We start from the raw sequence: 21,455 nt of genomic DNA on the forward strand, positions 1-21,455 counted from the left end.
CTCAAATGCCTCCAGTTGCCTTCCAGCTGCCACGGGAGTCTCCTGAGTTCTGCCAACACAGGTTTTGCTGTAAATAATCAGCTTTGCAGTTCCATGGTGTGACTGTACCCTACCTGCACTCTCCAAGGACCACAGGTACCTGCAGTCCAAGTGGCTGTTGTGTGACTCCTGTGTCTGCTGTGATCAGGAGGTGCCTCTCTGCCAAATTTCTTCCTACAGCCATGATGAACTGCAGTCAGCATCTTCATACAGAGCCAAATGTTCCCTCTTCATATGAGGGATGCCTGGAACAGCACACTTGTCATGAATTTACACAGTGAGAGATGCTCTTTGCTTCCTCCTTTCAACACTTAGTGGATGAGGAACTGTATTTTTTAGCAGAATAAATAATACTAACAGGCCACTTAAAATGTCAGGTGTCATATTTCTTCTTGCTGATGGCTTGTTATCTCTGACTGTTGTCAAACACAAGATATTGAGGAAATTCATTACAATAAGAGTATCTTCCAGAAGCAGGCTGATTTATGGCCATGGTGATTATAACTAAAATTCTGTATGTTTGCATATCTCTCTTTACCAGTGTACAGGTCATGCCAGCTTGGTGTAGTTTTCATTTTCCACACTGCTTTAATTAGCCTTCCTGGAGGATCCACATCACTCTGTTGGTACGTGTGACTGTCTCTTTCTTCTCTAATTCAAAAAGGAAAAAAAAAAGTGAAGGAATAAAACAATCATAATAATACCTTGTGTTGAAGAAGGAACAAAGTACTGGAAGTTACAGGTGTTTATGAACCAGTGACATTTTGGTTTGCATAAAGAAAACAATAAACTGAGCTGCAAAACCTGGAGACCCATTTACTACTACAAAAGAAAATTTTAAGAATGGAAATAAGAATTGTCAGTTTAAACATACTGTGGAGATGGAAGATGATGACCAAAAGAGGGAGTTCTGTTTCTTTACCTTTGGCTGCACTATTGACATAAGTTTTTCATTATAAATATTTTTTTTGTGGCTGTCCCAAACAGTAACAGTTTTTCTATTTTTTTTTTCTATTATTTCTTTCCCTATTATATCTCCATTTAATCTTTTCTACAGTCAAAACTAGACACTCCTCATACAGAGGAACTAGAGGTGTTTTTTCATTAGGGAAGTTTCTAACCATCAATTTGCCCACTAAAGGGCACTGTTTACTGCAGCAAAAAAGGAATCTCTGCTTTCCCTCTCTAAGTTATACTTAAGGCTGAGCTCAAAATCTAAAAAGGTTGACTTTAAGGGCCGAGTTTCTTATTCAAAATCACTGCTTTTCCAATTAATATGTATTATTTTTTTACTTTGTATTTTTTAGGAACTCTATGCTAGAACAATTTAACAAGGAGAAGACTGCAAGAGTGGAAAGGAAGCATCTGCCCTGTTCAGGCAGGGGAGATCTGCTCCTCAGGCTGTATAGACAGCATGAAGAGTAGCACATATATAAAATACATAAGGTCACAGGGCAGACAGCTTGGGAGAACAGCCCTGCGAGCCATGGTGGGCAAGGACGCGGGGATGAACCTGTGGGTGCGTTCTCGCGTGTCGCTGTTGTATCGCTGATGGAACCAAGGCATGGGCGCCCGCGGCTCCAGCGAACCTCCCTGCTCTCAGACAATGGCTCCCGCTGCATTGTCCCCGGCTGCTGCCTTTGAATCTTATCGAGTCACACAAATTAGCGAGATCCGTGCACTCTGACCCGCTGCCCGAAACGCAACTGCCCTGCCTGATCCCCTCAGCCTCCGGCTGCTGAGTGATCTCCCCTCCGTGGCCATGGCTGCCAGATGTTGCCGCTTGTCTCTCATTGACCCGCAGATGGCCGGGGAGCCGGAGAGCTCCCGAGGGACGCCGCACGGAGCAGCCCCATCCTCCAGCTGCAGCCTGGCACGGGGTGACCGCGCCGGGGCGAGCCGAGCCGGGCCGGGTCACAGAACAAAGGCGCGGGGCGACCCGCACAGGGCAGGGCCCGCCGGGCACCCGCGGCTCTGCTGGAGGGAGAAGGGGCTTGGGCAGAGGCGGCCATGGTTGTTCCGTGAGGGGAAGGCGATGGTCTCCTTCTCCCCGAGCTGCGCTGTGACAGCAGCTCTAGGACAGCGGAAAGGGGCAATGACACCCGGTTGAGAGGCAGTACCACACAAGGGGCAGTGGCACGGCCTCAGTGTCACAGAGCCGCCCTCAGTGCCACAAGGGGGGACACTGAAAGCCCTCAGCCACCCCCCGCCCCTCCCCGCGCGCTCCCCTCAGCCGCGACAGCGCGGGAAGCCAAGTGCGCGCGCGCTCCCGCCCCGCCCCTCCTGGCCCCGCCCCGCCCCGCGGCGCACGTGGCACCCTCGCCCGCGCTGGTCACGTGACGCGGGCCCCGGGTGTTCCCCCTCCGCCCCTCCCCGTCTGACCCCGTCTCTCCCGTCTGGTCAATAGCGCGCGGCGCATGCGCGGTATCGCATCACGCCCCCCGCCGCCTCCCCCCGGCCCGTCTCCCTCCGCCCTATATAAGGCGTGCGCGGCGGGGTCCCGGCTCCGCAGTGCGCGTGGGCGGCGCGGCGGCTCCGCGCGGCTCTGGGACCCCCCCCCTTTCCCCTCCCCCGGCTCTGCCGCCGCCATGAGCTCGGGGACCCCCTACATCGGCAGCAAGATCAGCCTGATCTCCAAGGCGCAGATCCGCTATGAGGGCATCCTCTATACCATCGACACCGAGAACTCCACCGTGGCGCTGGCCAAGGGTGAGGCGGGGCCCTGTGGGGGGCGCGGGCGGGCCTAGGCCGGCGCTGGCTGAGGGGACGCGGCGGGGGCCGCCGTGCCGCGAACAATGAGCGCGCCCGGGGCCCGCCCGCCCCGCGGGGCTGCGGCGGGGCTGGAGCCCCGGGTCCGGAGCGCTGCTGCTCTCCGTGAGTCAGCACTGACAGGGGCCGCGCCGGAGGGGCGGGCAGGGCCCGGGATGCTGGGCAGCACTGGGCTCTCCCCGGGAGCTCCCGGGCAGAAGCGCTGCCGGCAGCGCTGGCTCCCCTTGCCATTGTCAGACGCGGGGAGGTGACGCTCGGTATCGCTGTGCGTGGTTCGGTTCCCCTCGCCCGGCTGTGCCCGGCTGTGTGTCGGTGCTCGGCTCGAGGAGGGCCCCAGGCCGGCGCTGAGGGAAACAGTTGCTGTTGTTGTGTCTTTGTTCCTTCCGTGCTCGATAACTGGACTCTGCTCAGGTGAGCAGGGTGGGAGCTGCTGCACAGAGCGCTGGGGGCCACCTGCACGTGGGTCTGGCTCGCCGACCTTGCTGCTCCTCAGTGAGGCTTTGCATGTTGTTTCCCTGTAGAAATACTGATCACTATCTTGGAAACAGTGTCATTTGGGTTCAGTTGTCACCTGTGCTAGGAACTCCTGTATTTCATCTCAGTACAACCTGTCCTGTCTTGTTTAGTCCCTCAAACATGAACTTACTCCTGTGCTGCTTTTCAAGTCCAGCTTGGCTACTTCAGCTAATGTGCATCGGCGTTTTCTTGCCCTGAGTTTTGTCCTTCCTTGTTTTGAGAAGTTCACACGTTCTTCATTGCCTGCAGCCAGCTATCGGGGTTGTCCACAAAACAAACACCTTTTGTTTTGAAAGGCTGCTTGCTGGCAGGAGGCACTGACTTGCCAGATTCACAACTACCCGCAAGGCAGCCTGTGCCCCAGTGTTTACCCAGCATAATGATGTTTATATGATGCTGGACATTATTTAACACCCATTAGAGTGTTTTCTGAAGTTAAAAATGCGAGTTTTCTCAAATTCACTTTTTCTCTAGGAATGTAGCCATTTATTTAAATGCACAAATGGAGCTGTTTGTGTTAGCGCTTGGCTCAAAGTACTGGAGAGGTTGCTGGAAGGATGCAGTTCCTTTCCTGTAGGTGCAGGAAGGTCTTCACCTTGACCCAGCAGCGAGTAGAAATGGTTCCTTGCACAGTCCTGCCTTACCCATTGCACTTGCTTCTTCAGAGCTGGTGTGTTTCAAAGGCATGTGTGATTAAAGTGCTTTATGATGTGAGTCAGTATATGCTCTGGATAAGGTTTCTGGCAGTTCTCGAATTTATTGGTTTCTCAGTGTTCAGTTTTGATCAACTGGAATGCCTAAGAAGTGTTTGTTGCAGTAGGTGGGGAATACGTTTTTTTCCCTACTAAAGAGCTGTTCCATAAACTTTACATCGCAAACCTTGCTTTTCATTGTAGCTCAGAGGGGGTTTTCAAATTTAGAGACTTTATAGCAAAGCAGAATTAGTGTCAGAATTACAAATGTAGCAACAATGTTGAAGTTAGTTGAGGCAGTATCAAGGCGGTGTGTGGTGTCAGTGGTTTAAAACATTTGATCTCTGAGGCTCCAAAAGGGCCATGAATGACTGACATGATGTTGAAGTTGTCCAGACTGCAGGTAAATTGTTGTTAAACCCTGGATGCCACTGTTTAAACACTTCCATGTGCAATACAAGTGCCAATCTCTTTAGTTCTATCATAAAGAAAAATTTAAGTTGAAAGAAACCTCAGGAAGAAATCTAGTTCAGCCTCTCACTTGAAGCTAGGCTGACTTCAGTTGATTTATATTTGTTAAACCTCAATACATGCACAGAATCTTAAATGCTGGAGATTCCATGGGCTTAATTAATCCCTACAAGCAAGTTCTCTGTTTTGTAGGAGGCTAAACTTAAATTGCAAACAAAGGAAGTTTAAACCCACTGCTGTCCTGTCAGGAACATGCTCCCCCTTAAGTAGAAGTCTGAAGAAATTGGAGTTTTTGAACCAAAAATATCCATGTAAGCTCTGCTTTCCAGTCAGTCTTGCTGTGCTTCCTGCCCCTTCAGAGCTTAAGCTCAGCAGCCCTACACGAGTAGGAACTGTGTTGTCACCCAGGAGCTGCAGTGCTGTGGGATTGATTTTCTGTTCATCTGTAAGCAATTGTCAGTAACCTCATGGTGGACAGCCCTTCCCACCTCCACAGGAACTTTAGCTGCACTTTGTGCTGTGCCACAAACAGTTAAACACCTGAGGTGCAGGGACAGGCAAGCTCAACTCCTCCAGCCCTGTTTTGTCTACAACAAGGACTTGGCTTTCCACCTTCCTTGTTAGAAACCTTGGGACCAACTGTGGGGCTTTGCAGGTCCTGTGTTTGTCTATGTGGAAGTTGATGGGCTGGTCATGGTGCTTTCCAAGCTAGCTGTGGAATCCTGCAGGAGCCCTGGATACCTTTAGTGCATCTTGCCATGAGCTGTAATAATCTAATTTTGAACAGAGAGATCAGTGGTACCGTTCATGTCCAAAAGGCTACAAGCACTGCTTTCAGTTTATAATCTGCTTCTGGTTGACTGGGTTACAGCTGTAATATGATCAAACAGCAGCTGGAGATCTAAAATAACTTGGAGAGGTTATTTACCCTAGGAACTCATGGAAGATGGCCATTGAAAGGCAGTGAGTGACAGCTTGTCCTTGTGCCAGTGAAGATGTACAGTGCCCTTGGTGTTAGGTGCAAGCTGAGGTGCTGAGCAGTGTGACAGGGACATTGTGGCATTCACCTGCTCCTTGGGAGCTCCCCTGTGTGTTAACAGGGTGCAGGCCATTTGTGGCACTAGTGCTGCCTGGTGTGAGGTGAGCCCCCTGCATACACCTGGAACAGCACTCTTGAGTATCCCTGCTACACCTGCCAACACTCCTTGGAAGTTAGGAGCAGCATGGTGTGCTGAGGATGTTCCACTTTTGCTGCATCCACTTTTGGTGCTCTTTTTCCTGGGAGGATGTGGTGCCCCCATCTGTGTGACAGGAAGAGTGGCTTGTCCTGGTGGAGGTGTTTTAGTGTTTCTGTGATAACCTCTTAGAAGCAATTGAGGGAGTCCAATACAGAATTCTTCCATTGGCAGAAAATGTGCATCAAGCCAATATGTGCTGGTACTCATCTGAGCTGGGAGTGCCTCTCAAAGGCAGAAAGCAGCCACCCAATGAACTTTGGAGTTTCTGTAACTTGTGGCTGAAATTTCAAGCTTTTACCTGTCAGTGCCACAGTGATGTAACTGTGCTATCTGTTTTCCTGTGCCAATAATCCAGTCTGACCTCTTCTTTCCTAATGGCTCAAATTAATTTATGCTTCTACCTAGCAGTTGCCACAGTCAGCTGAAGTCTTTTTTTTTTTTCCTTACTCTGATGTGTGACATTGCTGGTTAGTGTCTGTCCAAGTATTCTGGTAGCTGGCACTCAGTAAAGCCTCCCTAAGCACTTAGATTTATCACTGGTGGTTTGCTTTGTAGTCACATTAATCATAAAAACAGTGACATTGGAGTAGAGAGGGAATTTTAATAGGAAGTTTTTTATCATTGATAAAAATGTATGAATAATAAATATATGAAACCAAAGGTGCAGATTTGAGCTGTAAAGCCTTCTATGATTTCCCCCTGCTGCTTCAGGGGCCTCCCCTGTGTCTGCTGCAGTTGTCTGGAGCTGAATGCCTGCATGGGACAGCTGCTGGGGAGGGAAGGAGAGTGCAGCACTCTGGGGAAGTCCTTGGGTTTGGAGTAGGATTCTTCACTCCAGCTGGTCTATGGTCTTTACCTTCACAGCTTGATGTAAACAAAACTGTTTACACAGGCTGCTGAAAAAGTTGGCATTTGAGGGAGCAGATGTGTGTGAGAAGGAGATTGAGGGTTCTGGAAGTAGCTGTTGTTGTTGTTACAAATGGCAAGTGTTGAAGGAATACTTTTTGATTGCATGGGTGTGAGTGAGCTAGCAGAGTGCTGCAGTTCTGCACTAATGTCACCGTTTCCACGCTCCAGTGCGATCCTTCGGGACCGAGGACCGGCCCACAGACAGACCGGCTCCTCCCAGAGAAGAAATCTATGAGTACATTATATTCCGAGGAAGTGACATCAAAGACATCACTGTCTGTGAACCTCCAAAAGCTCAGCATACTCTGCCACAAGATCCTGCCATTGTCCAAGTAAGTTAGCCTCAATTGTTGGTAAAAAGCTGAGATTGGTCTTGAAGGACTGCATTTTGGTAAAAACACAGAGAAATAAAGGCAAGTCAGTGTCTCCAGGAATCTTCAGATTATTTAAAGCATCCTGAATTTTGTTGTAATGTTTAAAGTAGCAGCAGCATTAAGACTTCAGTCAACAAAAGCCAGAGCTAGCTGAGAATGCAGAAAATCATAAAGAGGTAAACTAACCCTTCTCAGAATTTACTCAAGCTTTAGTAATGCTGTACATGAAGTAAAGAATCACTGCCAAGGCGAGTTGGCTACTGGACACTGTAAATGGAAATGTACTTTGTCTTGTTGCAGTCTTCACTGGGCTCTGCCTCTACATCATCCTTTCAGCCACATGTGCCTTACAGCCCGTTTAGAGGTATGCCACCTTACAGCCAGCTTGCTGCCAGCTCTTTGCTTAGCCAGCAGTATGCAGCTTCCTTAGGTTTAGGTAAGTACAAACTTTACTTGCTAGAATAGAGGGATGGTCTTGTGTGCAGCTGCTGTGAAAGCAAATAACAGTAACTAACACCAAACTCCTTGCCAAGTGTCAGGCTGCAAGGAGCAGGGAATAAGCAGCTCACAGCTTTGTGCAATGGTTCTACTGCAAGGAGGCCCATGTTTCACTTGCATGTGCTCACACTCATGTGAAAGAAACAAACTAAATAGCTGAAGTTTCTTTCTGAAATTAATGGGAATACCTGACAGTTGAGGCCAGTTAATTTCTAACCTAACCCACCTCACACCACATGTAAAAAGAACTTGTATTTCCAGAGAGGACTGTAAATAAGCTGCTCTAATGCTGTTCTAGAGAATCTTGTATCTCTTTCCAAGTCCTTCAGATGTTTCACTACCTTGTATCTTATCCATGTATCTCTGCTCTCTCTTCTTCCCTCTATCTCTTTAGAGAAATTGGTAAGCCCTCCAGCATCAGCAGCTGCTTCCAGCCCTAGTTCTTCTCCGTCTCCACAACCTGTTTCAGAGCCTGACATGTCTTCAGAGCCCCATCAGCTCTCTTCCAAGGGTAACAGCAGTTTGAGGACTCCAAATATTTGGAAGAACTGCATGGCACTTGCAAACACTGTTCTTGTTAACCCCTCCTAGAATGATAGTGCTTATATGGGTAATGCCAGTAGAACTAGTTTGTTCTCAGCTTTTTTTTTGCCTTTCATTATGTGAAGTGTGATTGCTCCTGTCCTAGAAGTATCAATTAGAGAGACAGGAGAAAGGAAAAGTCCAGGACAGTGGATCTCTTGTGTAAGTATCAGGAGAAGGATGAAGTTTAGAGATGCTGATGTGCTGCATCCTGTCCAGGAACATGTGTCACCATAGGGTTTGGGTGAGGAGTTGGTCAGCCTTTGCTGGAAAAAGAAGCACACTGCTTCAGTTGTGGGTGGCCTTGTGGTTGGAGACTTAGGCTGATCAGAAATTTGGTTTTATTTTCTATAATAGAGGAAAACATCAGGGTAGATTTCATGCATGCTGGGGCATTGTGCCTTGTCCAGACTCCCAGTTAGTAAAGCATGATTAACAGCTAGTGATTCCTGAGTAGCAGAGATAACATGGTTCTGGGTGCTTGCTTCTGTGTGTAAAACCTTTAGAGAAGGTTGAGGTACCAGACTGACCTTCCTCAGAGCAGGGTGACCAGGTGCAGCCTGCATTTAAACATGAAAATTGGTTTCATCTGGTTTTAGCTTAAGCATGTATGCTTGTGTTGGCATGAAGCTTTTTACTTAGTCTTTGCTTTTGGCCATCTATCTGTAGTTTCTCAATACTCTGGCTAAACTTTGAAACTTTCTCATGTTAAACTTGCACATCAGCTTTGTCCTACCCAGTAATCCTTAGGATATGTCTGTCTTCCTTGCAAGTTTTCCAGGTATACATTAACTGGGAACCTGCATGATGTGACCTACTGGGTATATCTCATGTTGGACTTGGGTGACCCAGAAGTGTCAGTGGCTTGGTTTGTGTGAACTCTTCAGCTTTTCACTTTTCTTGCTCTTTTAATATATTCAGTTAAAGTTTGCTTCCAAGCAGTTCTTATGCATAACTACATGAACCTGTAGTACTCCAAATCTTCTAATTAAACCTAGAATGCAGTGTTTCTTCTGAGTACTGAAGACTGTCACTTTTTAATATAATTGGTGTAAGGTATACCAAACCATGAAAAGTATTTACATGTTTTGTAGTGTGAATAAATAAGCCTGGATGGAAGAGCAACAGAAGTCTTGGTAACACTTTGGCCTTGACCAAGAAGGAATTTAAAAGGGTAACTTTGAGATCCTGGTCTGGTTTCAGGTTTTCTTTGTCTGAAAGCTCTAACAATAAGCAATGAAGTTGAAGGACTTCTAAAAGCGGCTTACAAAAGGGGATATAGCTGAGGTGCTTAAGCTTTTGCTGCAAAACCTTTTTGACAAAGTGGGGTAACTTTGTTGAACAGTTTCAAAATGGTGAATTTTTGTTTCAGATTTAAAGTTATCATGTAAAGTAAAATCTGCATAATGTAGAAATTAGTTTTTGGTATAAACTGTCTGAGAGACTGACTTGGCTTGGTTGTTTAATATTTGGTTTAAGAAATATTTGGGTATATTTCCTGAAACTGAGGCTCTGGATGTGAGAGCCATGACTTGCATGGCAGTGGTGCCTTACCTGGTGCCACTTAAACTTAGCCTGTAAAGATGCACACTCAAGGCTTTGAGTCATTCCTGACCAAATGGTTTCTCCCTAGAAGCGGGCAGGGTTTGAATGGTGTTGGCTCATTTTCTGAGAGGCACTTAGTCATTGGGATTTTTTCCAGGTGCTGGCTTTCCTTCTGTCCACCCAGTCCGCAAAAGCCCCATGGTAGAGCAGGCTGTCCAGACTGGCCCCGTTGACAGCATGAACTCCCAAAAGCTGCCCCCAGGGAAGGCGACTGCGGGGATCGCGCGCAGCGCCCGCCAGGTCCCGCCGGCCAGCAGCAAAGGCAGCGGTACGTACACCCTGCTGCAGCCCTGAGCTGGGCTGGAGCAGCCTCCCAAGGGCACTGCAACCCTCAGCTGCCTGGGGATTGCTCCTGTGCTCCTTTAAAGTTTATCCTTCTTGTTCAGTAGATACAGTTCAGGCAGCACCTGTGCAAACCCAAGGACAGGTGAATGATGAAAACAGAAGACCTCAAAGGAGAAGATCGGGTAGGTTAAGCTGATGCTAAACAGTCTCAACAGCCTGTGAAGGCAAGTGGTGTTAACTTCAGTGAAGGATTAACTGACAGAAGACTGGGAGAAAGCTTTGGGCATCCAGAGATGTTTCCCTAACAAAACAGCTTCTGGAGTCGCAGAAGTTCAGAACATTCCAGGGACAGAGTTCTAGCGCCTTTTCTAGAAAGTTGCAGGTATGTCATAAAAATCAATGCTGTGACTTGGCAGCAGCAACTGGATTTCTCTGAAACCTCAAGTGTATTTACTGGGAGAGGCAGCCTGTTTGAGACTTTCAGAGCTTTTGTAACAGAGAGCAGCTATGGAACGCTCATCTCCATAGAGCAGAAATGTGATTTCAAAGTGGCAGTATAAGCATGGGCAGAAGAAAGTGGCATTCAAAGAGGTTTCTGCCCAAATAAAATAAGAAAGGTCAGGAAACAACACTTCAGACTCTCAGGTCTTCAAATTAGTGTGTAGAATGGGTTATAGCTTTTTCAAAAAGGAGTGGATAGCATCTCAGTTGGAAACCAGAAACTAGACAGAGTACAAGCTCCCTTCGTGGGTAGATTAGTCTTTTGCTGGATTTTCTGAGGCCTCCTCTTTGCCATCAAGATGGGTTTTAGGCTAATTACAGTGCTGTGTTTGCAGGTGAGGAGCAGACAGATAATTTTCCCCACCTCCCTCAGCTTTTCTTGCTGTAGTGCTTGTTCTGACTTCCTCTGCACACTGGAAGGAAAGTTGGGTGCACTCTTAGTGGTAAGACTGACATCCAGGAATGCTGCTCAGAAAGTTAAAGTGTTGCTGTAATGTGTCTTCTACAGCCAAAATCAGAAGTTGCTTTCAAAGAGGTGTGGCCTAACCACAGGACTGGAAGCCAGAAACTCCTGAGTTCTATCCCTGGTTTCCTCTGGTCTTGAGCAAGCCATGTAACCTCCCTGTGCGTTACCAAGTGTTTAAACTCTCCTGCTTTCAGGAAACAGGAGAACCAGAAACCGTTCTAGAGGACAAAACAGACCAACTACTGTGAAGGAAAATACAATAAAGTTTGAAGGTGACTTTGACTTTGAAAGTGCAAATGCACAATTCAACAGAGAGGAGCTTGATAAAGAATTCAAGAAGAAACTAAACTTTAAAGGTTTGTGCCTTCATTAAATATGACTTGCTGAGCTAGTAGTAAACACTGCATAGACAAACTGGTTTTGAGAAACTGCATGATTACCTCTCAAATCTTGTTTGAGGGAGCAAGAGAACAGATGGCTCTGCAGTGTGTGCCTCAAGGAGGTGTAATACATTTCATTATCCTCAGATGACAAAGCAGAGACGGGGGAAGAAAAAGGGGACCCTGGAGTGGCAACCCAAAACAATGATGGTAACGCAGAGGAGGACCTGCTGGGGCCCAACTGCTATTATGATAAATCCAAGTCTTTCTTTGACAACATTTCGTCAGAACTGAAATCTAGGTGAGTGTTCTTTAAAAGCTTGATTTTTAAATGGAATTTTAGGCATAAAATTTCAGACATAATCTATGTGACATGATTGAATTACTTAAAAATTTTAGAATAGACTTAAGACAGGGAATATTGCCATGCATTTGGTGGCTCACAAGAGATGTGAACCAAGCTTCATGCAGTGGGATCAAACAAAAAGCATTTCAGCTGATATGATACACTTGCCTAAACTATGATAGAGGAGTTTCTATTTCTGTTTCTCAGTACTGACTTTGAACCCATTGATTTTAAACAAGTTCCTTATCTGGCTTGTGGGAGAGGAGGCATCAGGGTCATGCTGTACTGAAGGTGCAGCTGGCAGACAGTGAGCTGAGCCTGGAGGTGGGGCAGAGAGGTCAGCTCTGGCTGTGGAAATGCATTAGGTTAAATGTTGGGAATATGAAGGAAAAGCTTCAGCTTTCAGTGCCACCACTGATGCCATCAAGTGCCTGGAGAAATGAGACATCCCTTTGGTGTCAGCATGAGGGGTTCCTTGGCTCTGTGGCTGCAGAGGGGATGGCTTAGAGCAGGTACTGCAGCTGGTGCCTGTTGCAGTGCAGCTCAGCAAAATCAGGGCTTTGAGGCTTCCTCTCTGAGTGGGCTGGTGGTTCTTTCATGTTTGTGCTGGAGCTGAACTCGGCCTTGCTCAGTTCCAGGCGCACCACGTGGGCTGAGGAGAGGAAGCTCAACACTGAGACCTTCGGAGTGTCCGGGCGCTTCCTGCGCGGCCGCAGCTTCCGAGGTGGATTCCGAGGTGGAAGGGGGAGTGGAGCAGCAAGGAGAAACCAAACCACTCACAGAGCTGGTACTGGCAGAGTGTAACTTCAAAGGCAAGTGCTCTAGCAAGAGTAAATTCTCTCTCTGAGCCAGGTTTGTCTCTTACTCCTTGCCTGAACTGTCTGTGCAGTCTGTTTTGCCCTCCAGTCTCATGGATATATCAAGAATTGTTCCTTGCTGGATCTGATTAATATTTCTGAAGGGTAGAGGGAGATAGGGGTGGTTTAACATGTTGATTTCTTGGTCTCACCTGTCTGTGAAAAAGCTCAGCTCAAGCAAGCAGCTTTTGGTTTGTAACGAAGCATTTCAACTGATACAGGGGTGTGAGCTTTGCTATTTCTCTTCGTGGGAGAAGAACCCCATAATATCAAATCTAATTCTACCTTTTTTCTGAATAGGTTCAAACATCTCTCCTGAGAGAATGAAACTGTATATAAAAAGAAAACAACCAACTGCTGCACTAACGTGGGAAAATGGTTCATATTGTTTACTGTCTCTGCTCAAGCGACAGAATTTCATGTACTACTGCTTATATTTTGGACTTACTTTGGACCAGCCACTGTCTGCTGGAATATTTTTTGGAAGAGGGAATGTGTTCAGGGGTACCTTCTTCAGGGTGTCTTTTCTTTTTGTTTGTGTTTTTCAAGTGCAGACTAACTTACACGGTTCTTCTTTCTGGGTCTCTCAAGGCTGCTATAGTCTAAGCTCAAAGTCAGACTCCTTTTCTGAACCCTGGAGAAGAGAAATCATGCTGTTTTAACACGGAACCAAAGCTCACTTGAAATAAACCAGCTCTAATTTGTTTGTTTTGAGTAACCAAATGGATCCTTTGGTGCTGCTGGTCTCACGGATCTTGGCAGCAGGTGTGAAGTAGCACTTGGTATCTGGAGAAATGGATTCCTGGTGCAGAGGAGTTGTGTATATTGTCACTTGGGAATACTGGAGTGTTGATCATGTAGTAGTGTTTGACTGTACAGCTGTTTGTGGGCTGCTGCTGGGCTGGAGGTACCACAGGACCGTGGCTCTGCCTTGAGCTGCAGGGTGCTGGGAATGCCTGGGGCTTGGAGCTCCTGCCTGGAGCGTGGGGACACCATGTGGGAGGGGAGCAGTGGCTGTCCCCACTCATGTGCAGAGTTTTTGGCAGTAGTGACTGTCTGGGAAGGAGACCTGAAGCTCTGACTTGTTTGCCTCGGTTTGTACCTCACTGGAGGCAGCACCAAATGCAAACAGTTCTCTGTACTCTGTAGACTGTGGTGGAACTCTTTGGAATGTTTTCATTCAACTAGGGATGGGAGACCATATAATGAAGCTTAACAGATGGGCATGTTTAATTTCTTTCCTCTATACCCCCATACTGTAAATAGTTTAGTTGTTTTTCTTTTGTTTTTAAAAATCTGTATGTGGGGAGAGGGCTGGGAGGGAGGGGTTACCTTTGTTTGCATGAAATAAGTGGGTTAAATTGCTATAGGCATGTGTCCCGTTTTTGGTTGGTAGGGAATTTTGTTGAAAAAGCACCTTGATGACTGAACCCCTTACATAGCTCAAGTTTTTTTAGTTATGCATTGACCTAGGTTACTGTAAAAGCTTGGATTTATTTTTGTAGGACTTTATTGCTGAGAATTAGAACATAGCAGTGGGGCTGCTCTTTGGAGTAATGTAAATTGTAATTATAATAAACATGTAAATGTTTAATGTTTCCCTCCACCTGTGTTCTGTACATAGCTCCATAACATCACTCCCTACACCTCCTCTGGCACCTGTCCTTGCAGGGCTCCCATCCAAGCTGCAGAAACCTGGCTGCAGAGCTGTGGCAAACCTGGCAGCGTTACACAGTATTGGAAAAAGGCTGAAACACCCAAATCCAGGCACTGCCCTGGTTCCCCTGCTGGGACTCAGCCTAATGAGGGCTGTGTTACTCCAGCCTTGCAGAGGGAGGCCCTGGGGTTCCCAGGAGCCAGTGCTGCTGCTGCTGCAGGCCCTGGCTCCGCCTCTGAGCTGGGCTGTGCTGAAATGCCTCACTCAGAGCTGCTCTGCCTCTGATTCTGCTGCTGGCAAAGCAGCCACTGTGGCTCTAAGTGTGGAGATGGAATTGCACTGCCCTGGCAGAGGATGGGAGGAGAAATCCTCACTGCTCCTGTGTAATCACCATTATTCACATGTAGCTGTGCCTTTTCAGTTGAGTGGGATCAATTCCCTTGTTTCCACAGCAAAGCTTCAGATCCCAGGCATAAGCTCATCCTGGACACTGCTGAGGTTGGTGTGAAGCTGCTGCTGGCCTGGCTCCTGCTGTCCAGGAGCAGAGGGGATTGGTGGCTGTGCCTCAGCCCCAGCAATTGTTACCTGTGAGCCCTTCTTCCTCAGGAGCACTGGGGGCTCAGCTGCAGCCCTGCCAGCTTCCCCATGGAAAATTCCCAGTGTGGGAACAATTGTAGTGACTTGAGCAGGGAACCAAGTGCAGCTTTTTCTATTTCAGTGTTCCAGCCTAAGTGCTGATAAATTACCCTGGTGTTGCAGGACCCTGCTTCCTCCGGCTCTTGTGGTCTGATGTGTCCCTGAGCAACAGCACTGCTGCTTCCCTGGCCTTGGCTCCTGTGGGATCCTCTGCCCACACTTTGCTGGGCAGCATTTCTCTGTAAACAGCTCTGGGGTGTGTGAGAGCCCAGCACTGAGATCTGCTGCTGGAGCACCCCTGGAGTCCCTCAGTGCCCTGAGCAGGAGCTTGAGTACAGAGCTGCCCCTTGCAGGCTCCTGGGCCACATTCAGCCCTTGCTGGGCCTGCTGCCAGCCCAGTCCTGCTCTGACCCTGTCACACCCTCTGCGTGTGCAAGACTGAAGAGTCTTGAACCAAACTTCCCAGGGCAGTTTGGTTCTACCCACTTGGTGGGTACAAAGGGGGAAACTTTTACAATAAAGGAGCACATCTTCCTATTGCTTCAAGTACTGAGACTTGGGAGTGTGAGCTCAGGTGGAGAAGGGCCTGAGGCTCCTCTGAGATGAGGAAACATCTCAAACCACAGGGTGAGAGGAGGAGAGGAAGCATGTGAGGGCAAATTACCAGAGGAGAAAGCTACAACTCTGTATGTAGCACTTGCTATAGTTATGGTTTAGCTCCTGGTGCATAAATCCCCCCTGGGAACCACACCAGCAATGCTTTACTCTGAACCAGACTTGGAAGCACCAGGCCATGCACCTCTGCCCTGAGCATGTGCCTGCAGCAGCACATTCTCATGCTGACCCCCAAAATACAACCCCCTCAGTCCTGTCCTTTAGCAGTAAAACACACACATGCTGCTGCAAGGCAGACCCAGCCTTTTCTCCTTGAAGGTGCCCATTAGGGAATAAAAACCCCAACTCCAAATTAGTTATGTTGAGACCATAATACAACCCCCAAGACAGCTGCTTAAGGTAAAAAAAAGGGACATTCTGAGAGCTGAGAGAGTGCAGAAAAGAAGCATTAAACAAAGTGAAGTGTCCAGGGAAAAAAATGCAAGCAAAGTCTCTGTCCTTTAATGGGTCACTGCTGCTGTTCTGTAGCCAACCAAGATCATCCTGGGTAATTAAAATCCAAGGAACAGACAGGTTTTTTTTAAATAACAGCTTTAAAAAAAAATCAGTAGGTTTATTGTAGATCTCAAGAGAGCACAGTATGAGTAACTGGAATGCCTACATGTCTATACAGAATAACCCATCACTCGAATTAAAAAGAAGCAGCTAAGCAGGTGCATTTCATTCATCATGATGTTTTCTTCTGTTTTTTCTTTTCATTTTCTTCCTTTTCCTTTTCAATTTCAGCCACATACTTCTCAATTTCTTCAGGGTTTAGGATCTAAAACAGAAACATGGGTGACCCTCAGGATACCAATAAACTTAAGAGACATTCATGGAAGTGATTCCAGTTCTGCCATGGGAAGAACTGCTGTTTATCTGAAAGCAGGTACCTGCTGCAGACACAACAACATTCCTTGGCCACTAAGAATAAACTGAAGTATTTGTCAGTGCAAAATGTGAGATTAAGAGCAGGCAGATCAACAAGGACAGTATCAGAGACAGGCTCAAGGGGAGAGAAGCAAACAACAGCCTCACCTTCAGCGGCTGCTCCCGTCTCATGACTGCCAGCTCGATGTTCTTCCCACCAGACTGCACCACCTGTGTGAGGCACAGGGAACCTTTAGGAGCCTGGCCAGGAATTCACTCCAACAAACCCCCCTCAGGTCTCCTTAGAGGGAGAATAGATATGGATGGGGTGTATTTCACTCCTTGGCTCTCAACACCAGCAGCACTAACTCTCAAAAGGGACTTCACAGTGTGCCAGTGCCCTGGGCAGATGGAGAACACCTCAGCCCCACCACCTGACCTGTGCTATTTTCTGTATCTCAAACTTCAATTAAAAACTAAAATATTCAGCATGTGCTTTAGCACATCTCTGGTGCATTTCTGTTAACACCCAGAAGTGAAGTCTGTATTCCTCCCCAGAGCTGCTGGTAAATTCTGTGTAAACTATGGAAATTGTTACCCTAAATATTCTGAACCTTGAATTCAATCCAACACCCACAGCCTACAGTAAACAGCTCTCACAGATCCTTTGCAGTACTTCCTTGGGACATCCACAAATATTTTCCCATATTCACATCTGAGAAGCGAATCTGGACAGTGAAAAGCCACAGAAGAGATGTGAGGCAGCCTCACCTCGAGAAGAGCCTTGATGACAAGTTTAATAGTCAGATCATCCGTTTCAATGGCCTCATCAGTGTAGTTCTTCTCCAGGAACTCACGCACAGATTTGGCTCCTCTGCCAATGGCATTAGCCTGGAAACATTAGGGGAAAAAGAAAATGAATGGGAGTTTAGAAAAGATTTCATTTGCAGAGTAAGAAAGAAACACAAAGTTGTACACTTGCATAATCTGTCACACACAAGGACAGTTATCTGGCACAGGTGGGTTGGTTTTGGGTTTTCTTTGAAAGCAGGACAAGGCTTCCCAAGGAAAGCTGAACTGCAGATGGCCACTCTCTACATTTGATCATTAAGGACTTTTGCAGCTGTGAGACAGCACCATCTGGCCAGAGATCTCCTCTACCCCAATCCCACTGTAAAGGAGCCATGAACTCACAAATGTTCCGTTTCCAGCAGGGCCTGCCCCCATTCACTCACCTTCCAGGCATGGTAGGTGCCCGAGGGGTCGGTCTGGTACAGCCGGGGGGTCCCATCGAAGTCGAAGCCCACGATGAGGGCGGAGATCCCGAAGGGCCTGCGGCCGTTGCTCTGCGTGTACCTCTGAGCACAAAGGACACATCTCAGGCACTTCTGAACACGCTCCCAGGCTGCAAAGCACACTCTGGAGCAGTCACAGCCACCAGAAATGCTTTTAGCTGGCTCTCTCCATTAGTCAGGACTCTGTATCCCATGGAGCCCCTGAGGCAGGCAGGTGAGAGGTGGTGCTGTCCAAGCCTGTTCCTACACCTGGTTACAGCTTCCAGAAGCACCTCCCCACCTGCTGAGGCAGCCAGAGCCAGGTCTGCAAGCCCCAGTGTGCCAAAAAATCCCAGGAGGACACCTGAAGAGTTTTCACCAATGATTGGCACTGATTCCACAGGAAAGAAATCATGGCAGCTCCTGCTGTGAGCAGGTTACACTGGAGCTGTGTCACAGCCCTCCTGGGACACTGCCAGCAAAGTCACTGCCATGTCACACACCAGGGCCAGGAGGGCTGACACCCACAGCAGGAGCTGGGCCAGTGTGTTTGCAACAGGGTGAGAGAAACGGTCAATGTGCCAGAGAGACAGACACAAATGTGAGATTGGATAAAGCAACAAAGTGAAACTCTGGAAGTGGTGCCTTGCTCTGACAGACCAGTGATTATTACAACAATCACATTATTACCATCACCACTGCTCCAACACATCTGTGCATAAGTAAATTAAATTTTCTCTAATTCTTACTGGTGGCTGAAAATCACTGAATAATACACTGGCAAATGAGTAATTTTCTCACAGAATGCAGCTGGGCATATTTTGACGCTGCAATTCATCCTAAATTCATGATTATCAAACACAAAACATATTAAATATTGCACCACTTTGCTCCCCTCTTACCCATCCCTGCAATGGCTTTGCAGGAGCCATAAGAACAGACAGTGAGCCAGGCCCAGTGCTGTGGGAGTGAGATGAGCAGGGTGCTCCTCATGACATGGCACATGGAAATGTGCAGGCCTTGCAAGCACTAATTGCTTTATCTTGGGGGAAAAAAACTCAAATCAAACAGCACTCAGTTGTTCTTTTCCATTCCCAATAAAAACCTACAGTGTGTTTTTTAGCAGGTAAGTGGAGAGAGGCCAGAGCACAGACATTTGCACAGCTTGAGGAAGTGTCAGATATTCCATGCTACACAACCTGTGGTTCATGTTACACATGTGACACTCCAGTCCCACACCTAATGTACACAATGCTAACAGGCTAACAGAGGAGCACATAGAACACCTCTGCCAGGTGAGGACACATGCCCAGCAGCTGTGGCAGCCCCAGGTACCTGTTTGAGGCTGGCAATGTAGCGTGTGATGTACTCCACGGTGACAGGGTCCTCCACAGTGAGCCTGTGGCTCTGGCACTCCACCCGAGCTCTGTTTATGACTATCCTGGCATCAGCTGTCAGCCCTGAAACGACACAGTGGCCTCAGAGTCATGAAAACACCTCAGAACACCAATCTGGCCCTAAAAGGCACAGGGTCAGTGTCAACAGCAAGGGAAAATCAAAGCAGAGCTCAAACTCTGAGGTTTGCTGAGCAAGAGCGTTTGTAAGGCAGCAGAAGGTGGTTAATGCACAAAAATAACTAAAGGATTCAGTTTACAGCTGCCATGTTTGTGAGTTAAGTGACACATAATTCTGAACCAGGTAATGGGACTATTACTGACAGCATTCCATATCCCAGCAAATTTGCAGTGCTTATTCTCACACACATTATTCCTCCTGCAGTCCAGTTTCATCTGCCCAGCAAACCTCATCTAGTTAATGAGGCTACAGCAGCATGATGTTAGCTGACAAAAGTGTGGCTCTTTAAAAAAAAGATTTCAAAGAAATTTAATATTTATTTTACTTTTTAGCTAATGCTGCCATTTTTCACTTACAGCCTTATTTTTATTAGAGAAATTTCCTCAAGTTTGTGAGCACCCCTGCACATATCCCAGAGCCTGGCTAAGGGAGCAAGGCGGGAGAAAGAACTGAGCCTCTCATTCCTGCACACTCAACCTAAACCCTGTTGTTTTAGTCAGTTAAATCAGATCTCCCCTTAAAAATATTATTGACACTGACACTCTATTTCTCCATATTAAAAAAAAAATAAGCTACTGTGGAAATACTGTGCCTCCCACAGTTCTCAGACAGTCACACCCCATATTTTGTGTTCCCAGATTCCACAAACATGCCCAAAGGTGCCCCAAAAGCCCTGAAGGCACCATGTACCTGCAAAAGCCATGCAGACATTGTCATCCAGGGCACAGATCTTCCTGACAGTTCTCTCATCCTGCAGCTTGGCCACTGACTTCTTCTCCACACCAAGGACAACAATGTCCTTCCCTCTTACTCCAACCTTCCAGGCATGAAAAGAAGAAGTAAAAAAGTTAACCCAGGTCCAAAAATCCTGACAGCTGCAGACTTTGCTCAAGTGAGCAGTAACCAAGCACAAACCCCCACACTGTAACCATTACCTCAGCTTGAAGTCAGGATTTTATTTCCCACTCAACCCGGAGGCAGGACTGATGTAACAAAAATTGCAATGCATTTCAGGGTGCAGTTTCATCATCAGTTTACAACAACCCAAATCCCTGTGGCTCCCAAGAGACAGACTCAGCTCCTCTTACAAACTCTTTTCTCCAACAGCACCATCAGTGTTTCCACAGCCACCAACACCCACCAGTCCAGTGGCACTGCTCAACCCAGAGCCCAAGGCATTGAAGATCAGGCCAAGTAACACCCACAGCTGCCAAAATGTTCTGTCTGTAACTGCTTTAATTCCTAATTCATACCTTGAATACAGCTTTTCCAACATCAGGGAGGAAAAAAAAACCCTTGACCCTTCCCTTTCACCCCCACTTACAGGGGCATGGGAATCAGCATGTTCCAAATGTTGCCAAAAACATTAAACTCAACAAGAGACAAGATGGGTGGTTATATTGCATGCTGTCTCCACTTTCACAGTATTTTTAATTTCTGAAAAAAACGAGGAATCTCTTTGGCACTAGATCTTGTTATGTTCATTCCCACCCCAAAGATAGTACATTCTCTTTTTGGTAAATGACAATTAAAACATACTACAACTATTAACAGAATTATGACTTTTTAAAATGAAAACTTATTATTGCTAGAACTTATTACAATCACTAATACAACGGTATTTGCAATTTAACACTTTTTCCTCCTCCCCTAAATGAATTAAAACTTTCATTGAGCTTGGGACAGCTGGAAGCCGGGAGAAGCAATGCACTCCTAAGGGCTTTTACCGACGCGTTGCCAATGCCCGGGACTCTGCCTCGTGCCCAAACACAGAATATCAGAATATCACAATCTGCAGCACGGAGGGACCAGGAGAGGATCCCTCCGGGCCTGCCACGCCGCCGGAGCCCCGCAGGCAGCTCGGGGCTCTGGGCAGCCCCACGGGCCGTGGATCCCCCCGGGAATGTCCCCGCAGCGGCTCCCGCGGCCTCCGGGCCCGCCAGGCCGGGCGCGCAGCGCGGCCCAGCCCCGCCACGGGCCCAGCCCCGCCGCCACAGCCCCGCCGGCCCCGCGGCCGCCGACTCACCGCGGTGGAGCCTTTCTTGACCGCCTCCTGCGCGTACTCCACCTGGAAGAGGTGCCCGTCCGGGGAGAAGACGGTGATGGCGCGGTCGTAGCTCATGGCTCCGGCAGAACCCGCACCGTCATCCGGGCGGGCCGGGGGCGGGGCCGCTGCGCTCTGCGCTGCGCACTTGGCGTACGCACTGTGCGCACGCTGCGCAGCGCCCGGCACGCCCCGCAACTGGCGCACGCACCGCGCA

At 47.8% G+C, this 21,455-nt stretch overlaps 2 protein-coding genes and 1 long non-coding RNA gene across 6 annotated transcripts; 2 read left to right on the forward strand and 1 right to left on the reverse strand.

Moving 5' to 3' along the window:
* Positions 1-1,742, forward strand: LOC135456088 (uncharacterized). The gene is made up of 3 exons (XR_010442461.1): positions 1-135; positions 581-665; positions 1,347-1,742. It is a non-coding gene; the product is annotated as an uncharacterized LOC135456088 (long non-coding RNA).
* A 700-nt stretch (positions 1,743-2,442) lies between these two features.
* LSM14B (LSM family member 14B) lies at positions 2,443-14,122 on the forward strand. Of its 4 annotated transcripts, none has more exons than XM_064729722.1 (10): positions 2,450-2,748; positions 6,803-6,966; positions 7,309-7,444; positions 7,901-8,017; positions 9,791-9,961; positions 10,083-10,160; positions 11,140-11,301; positions 11,473-11,626; positions 12,304-12,483; positions 12,829-14,122. In XM_064729722.1, the coding sequence occupies exons 1-9, from the start codon at positions 2,457-2,459 to the stop codon at positions 12,473-12,475; spliced, it is 1,446 nt and encodes a 481-aa protein (XP_064585792.1). In that variant the 5' UTR covers positions 2,450-2,456; the 3' UTR covers positions 12,476-12,483; positions 12,829-14,122. The 4 variants fall into 4 exon arrangements, with proteins under 4 accessions (XP_064585794.1, XP_064585793.1, XP_064585792.1 ...); XM_064729721.1 differs by having other exon boundaries at positions 2,451-2,748; positions 10,080-10,160; XM_064729724.1 differs by lacking the exon at positions 7,901-8,017 and having other exon boundaries at positions 2,443-2,748.
* Positions 14,123-15,915: 1,793 nt separating this feature from the next.
* PSMA7 (proteasome 20S subunit alpha 7) lies at positions 15,916-21,397 on the reverse strand. The gene is made up of 7 exons (XM_064730139.1): positions 21,221-21,397; positions 19,885-20,011; positions 18,955-19,079; positions 17,581-17,703; positions 17,117-17,236; positions 16,514-16,576; positions 15,916-16,256 (listed from the first exon to the last, which is right to left on the reverse strand). Exons 1-7 carry the CDS (start codon positions 21,314-21,316, stop codon positions 16,164-16,166), a joined length of 747 nt encoding a protein of 248 aa, XP_064586209.1. The 5' UTR covers positions 21,317-21,397; the 3' UTR covers positions 15,916-16,163.
* Between the last annotated feature and the right edge of the window lie 58 nt (positions 21,398-21,455).

Source organism: Zonotrichia leucophrys, chromosome 20 (assembly GCF_028769735.1).
Source record: "Zonotrichia leucophrys gambelii isolate GWCS_2022_RI chromosome 20, RI_Zleu_2.0, whole genome shotgun sequence".
In the NCBI taxonomy this organism is placed as follows: Eukaryota; Metazoa; Chordata; class Aves; order Passeriformes; family Passerellidae; genus Zonotrichia; species Zonotrichia leucophrys.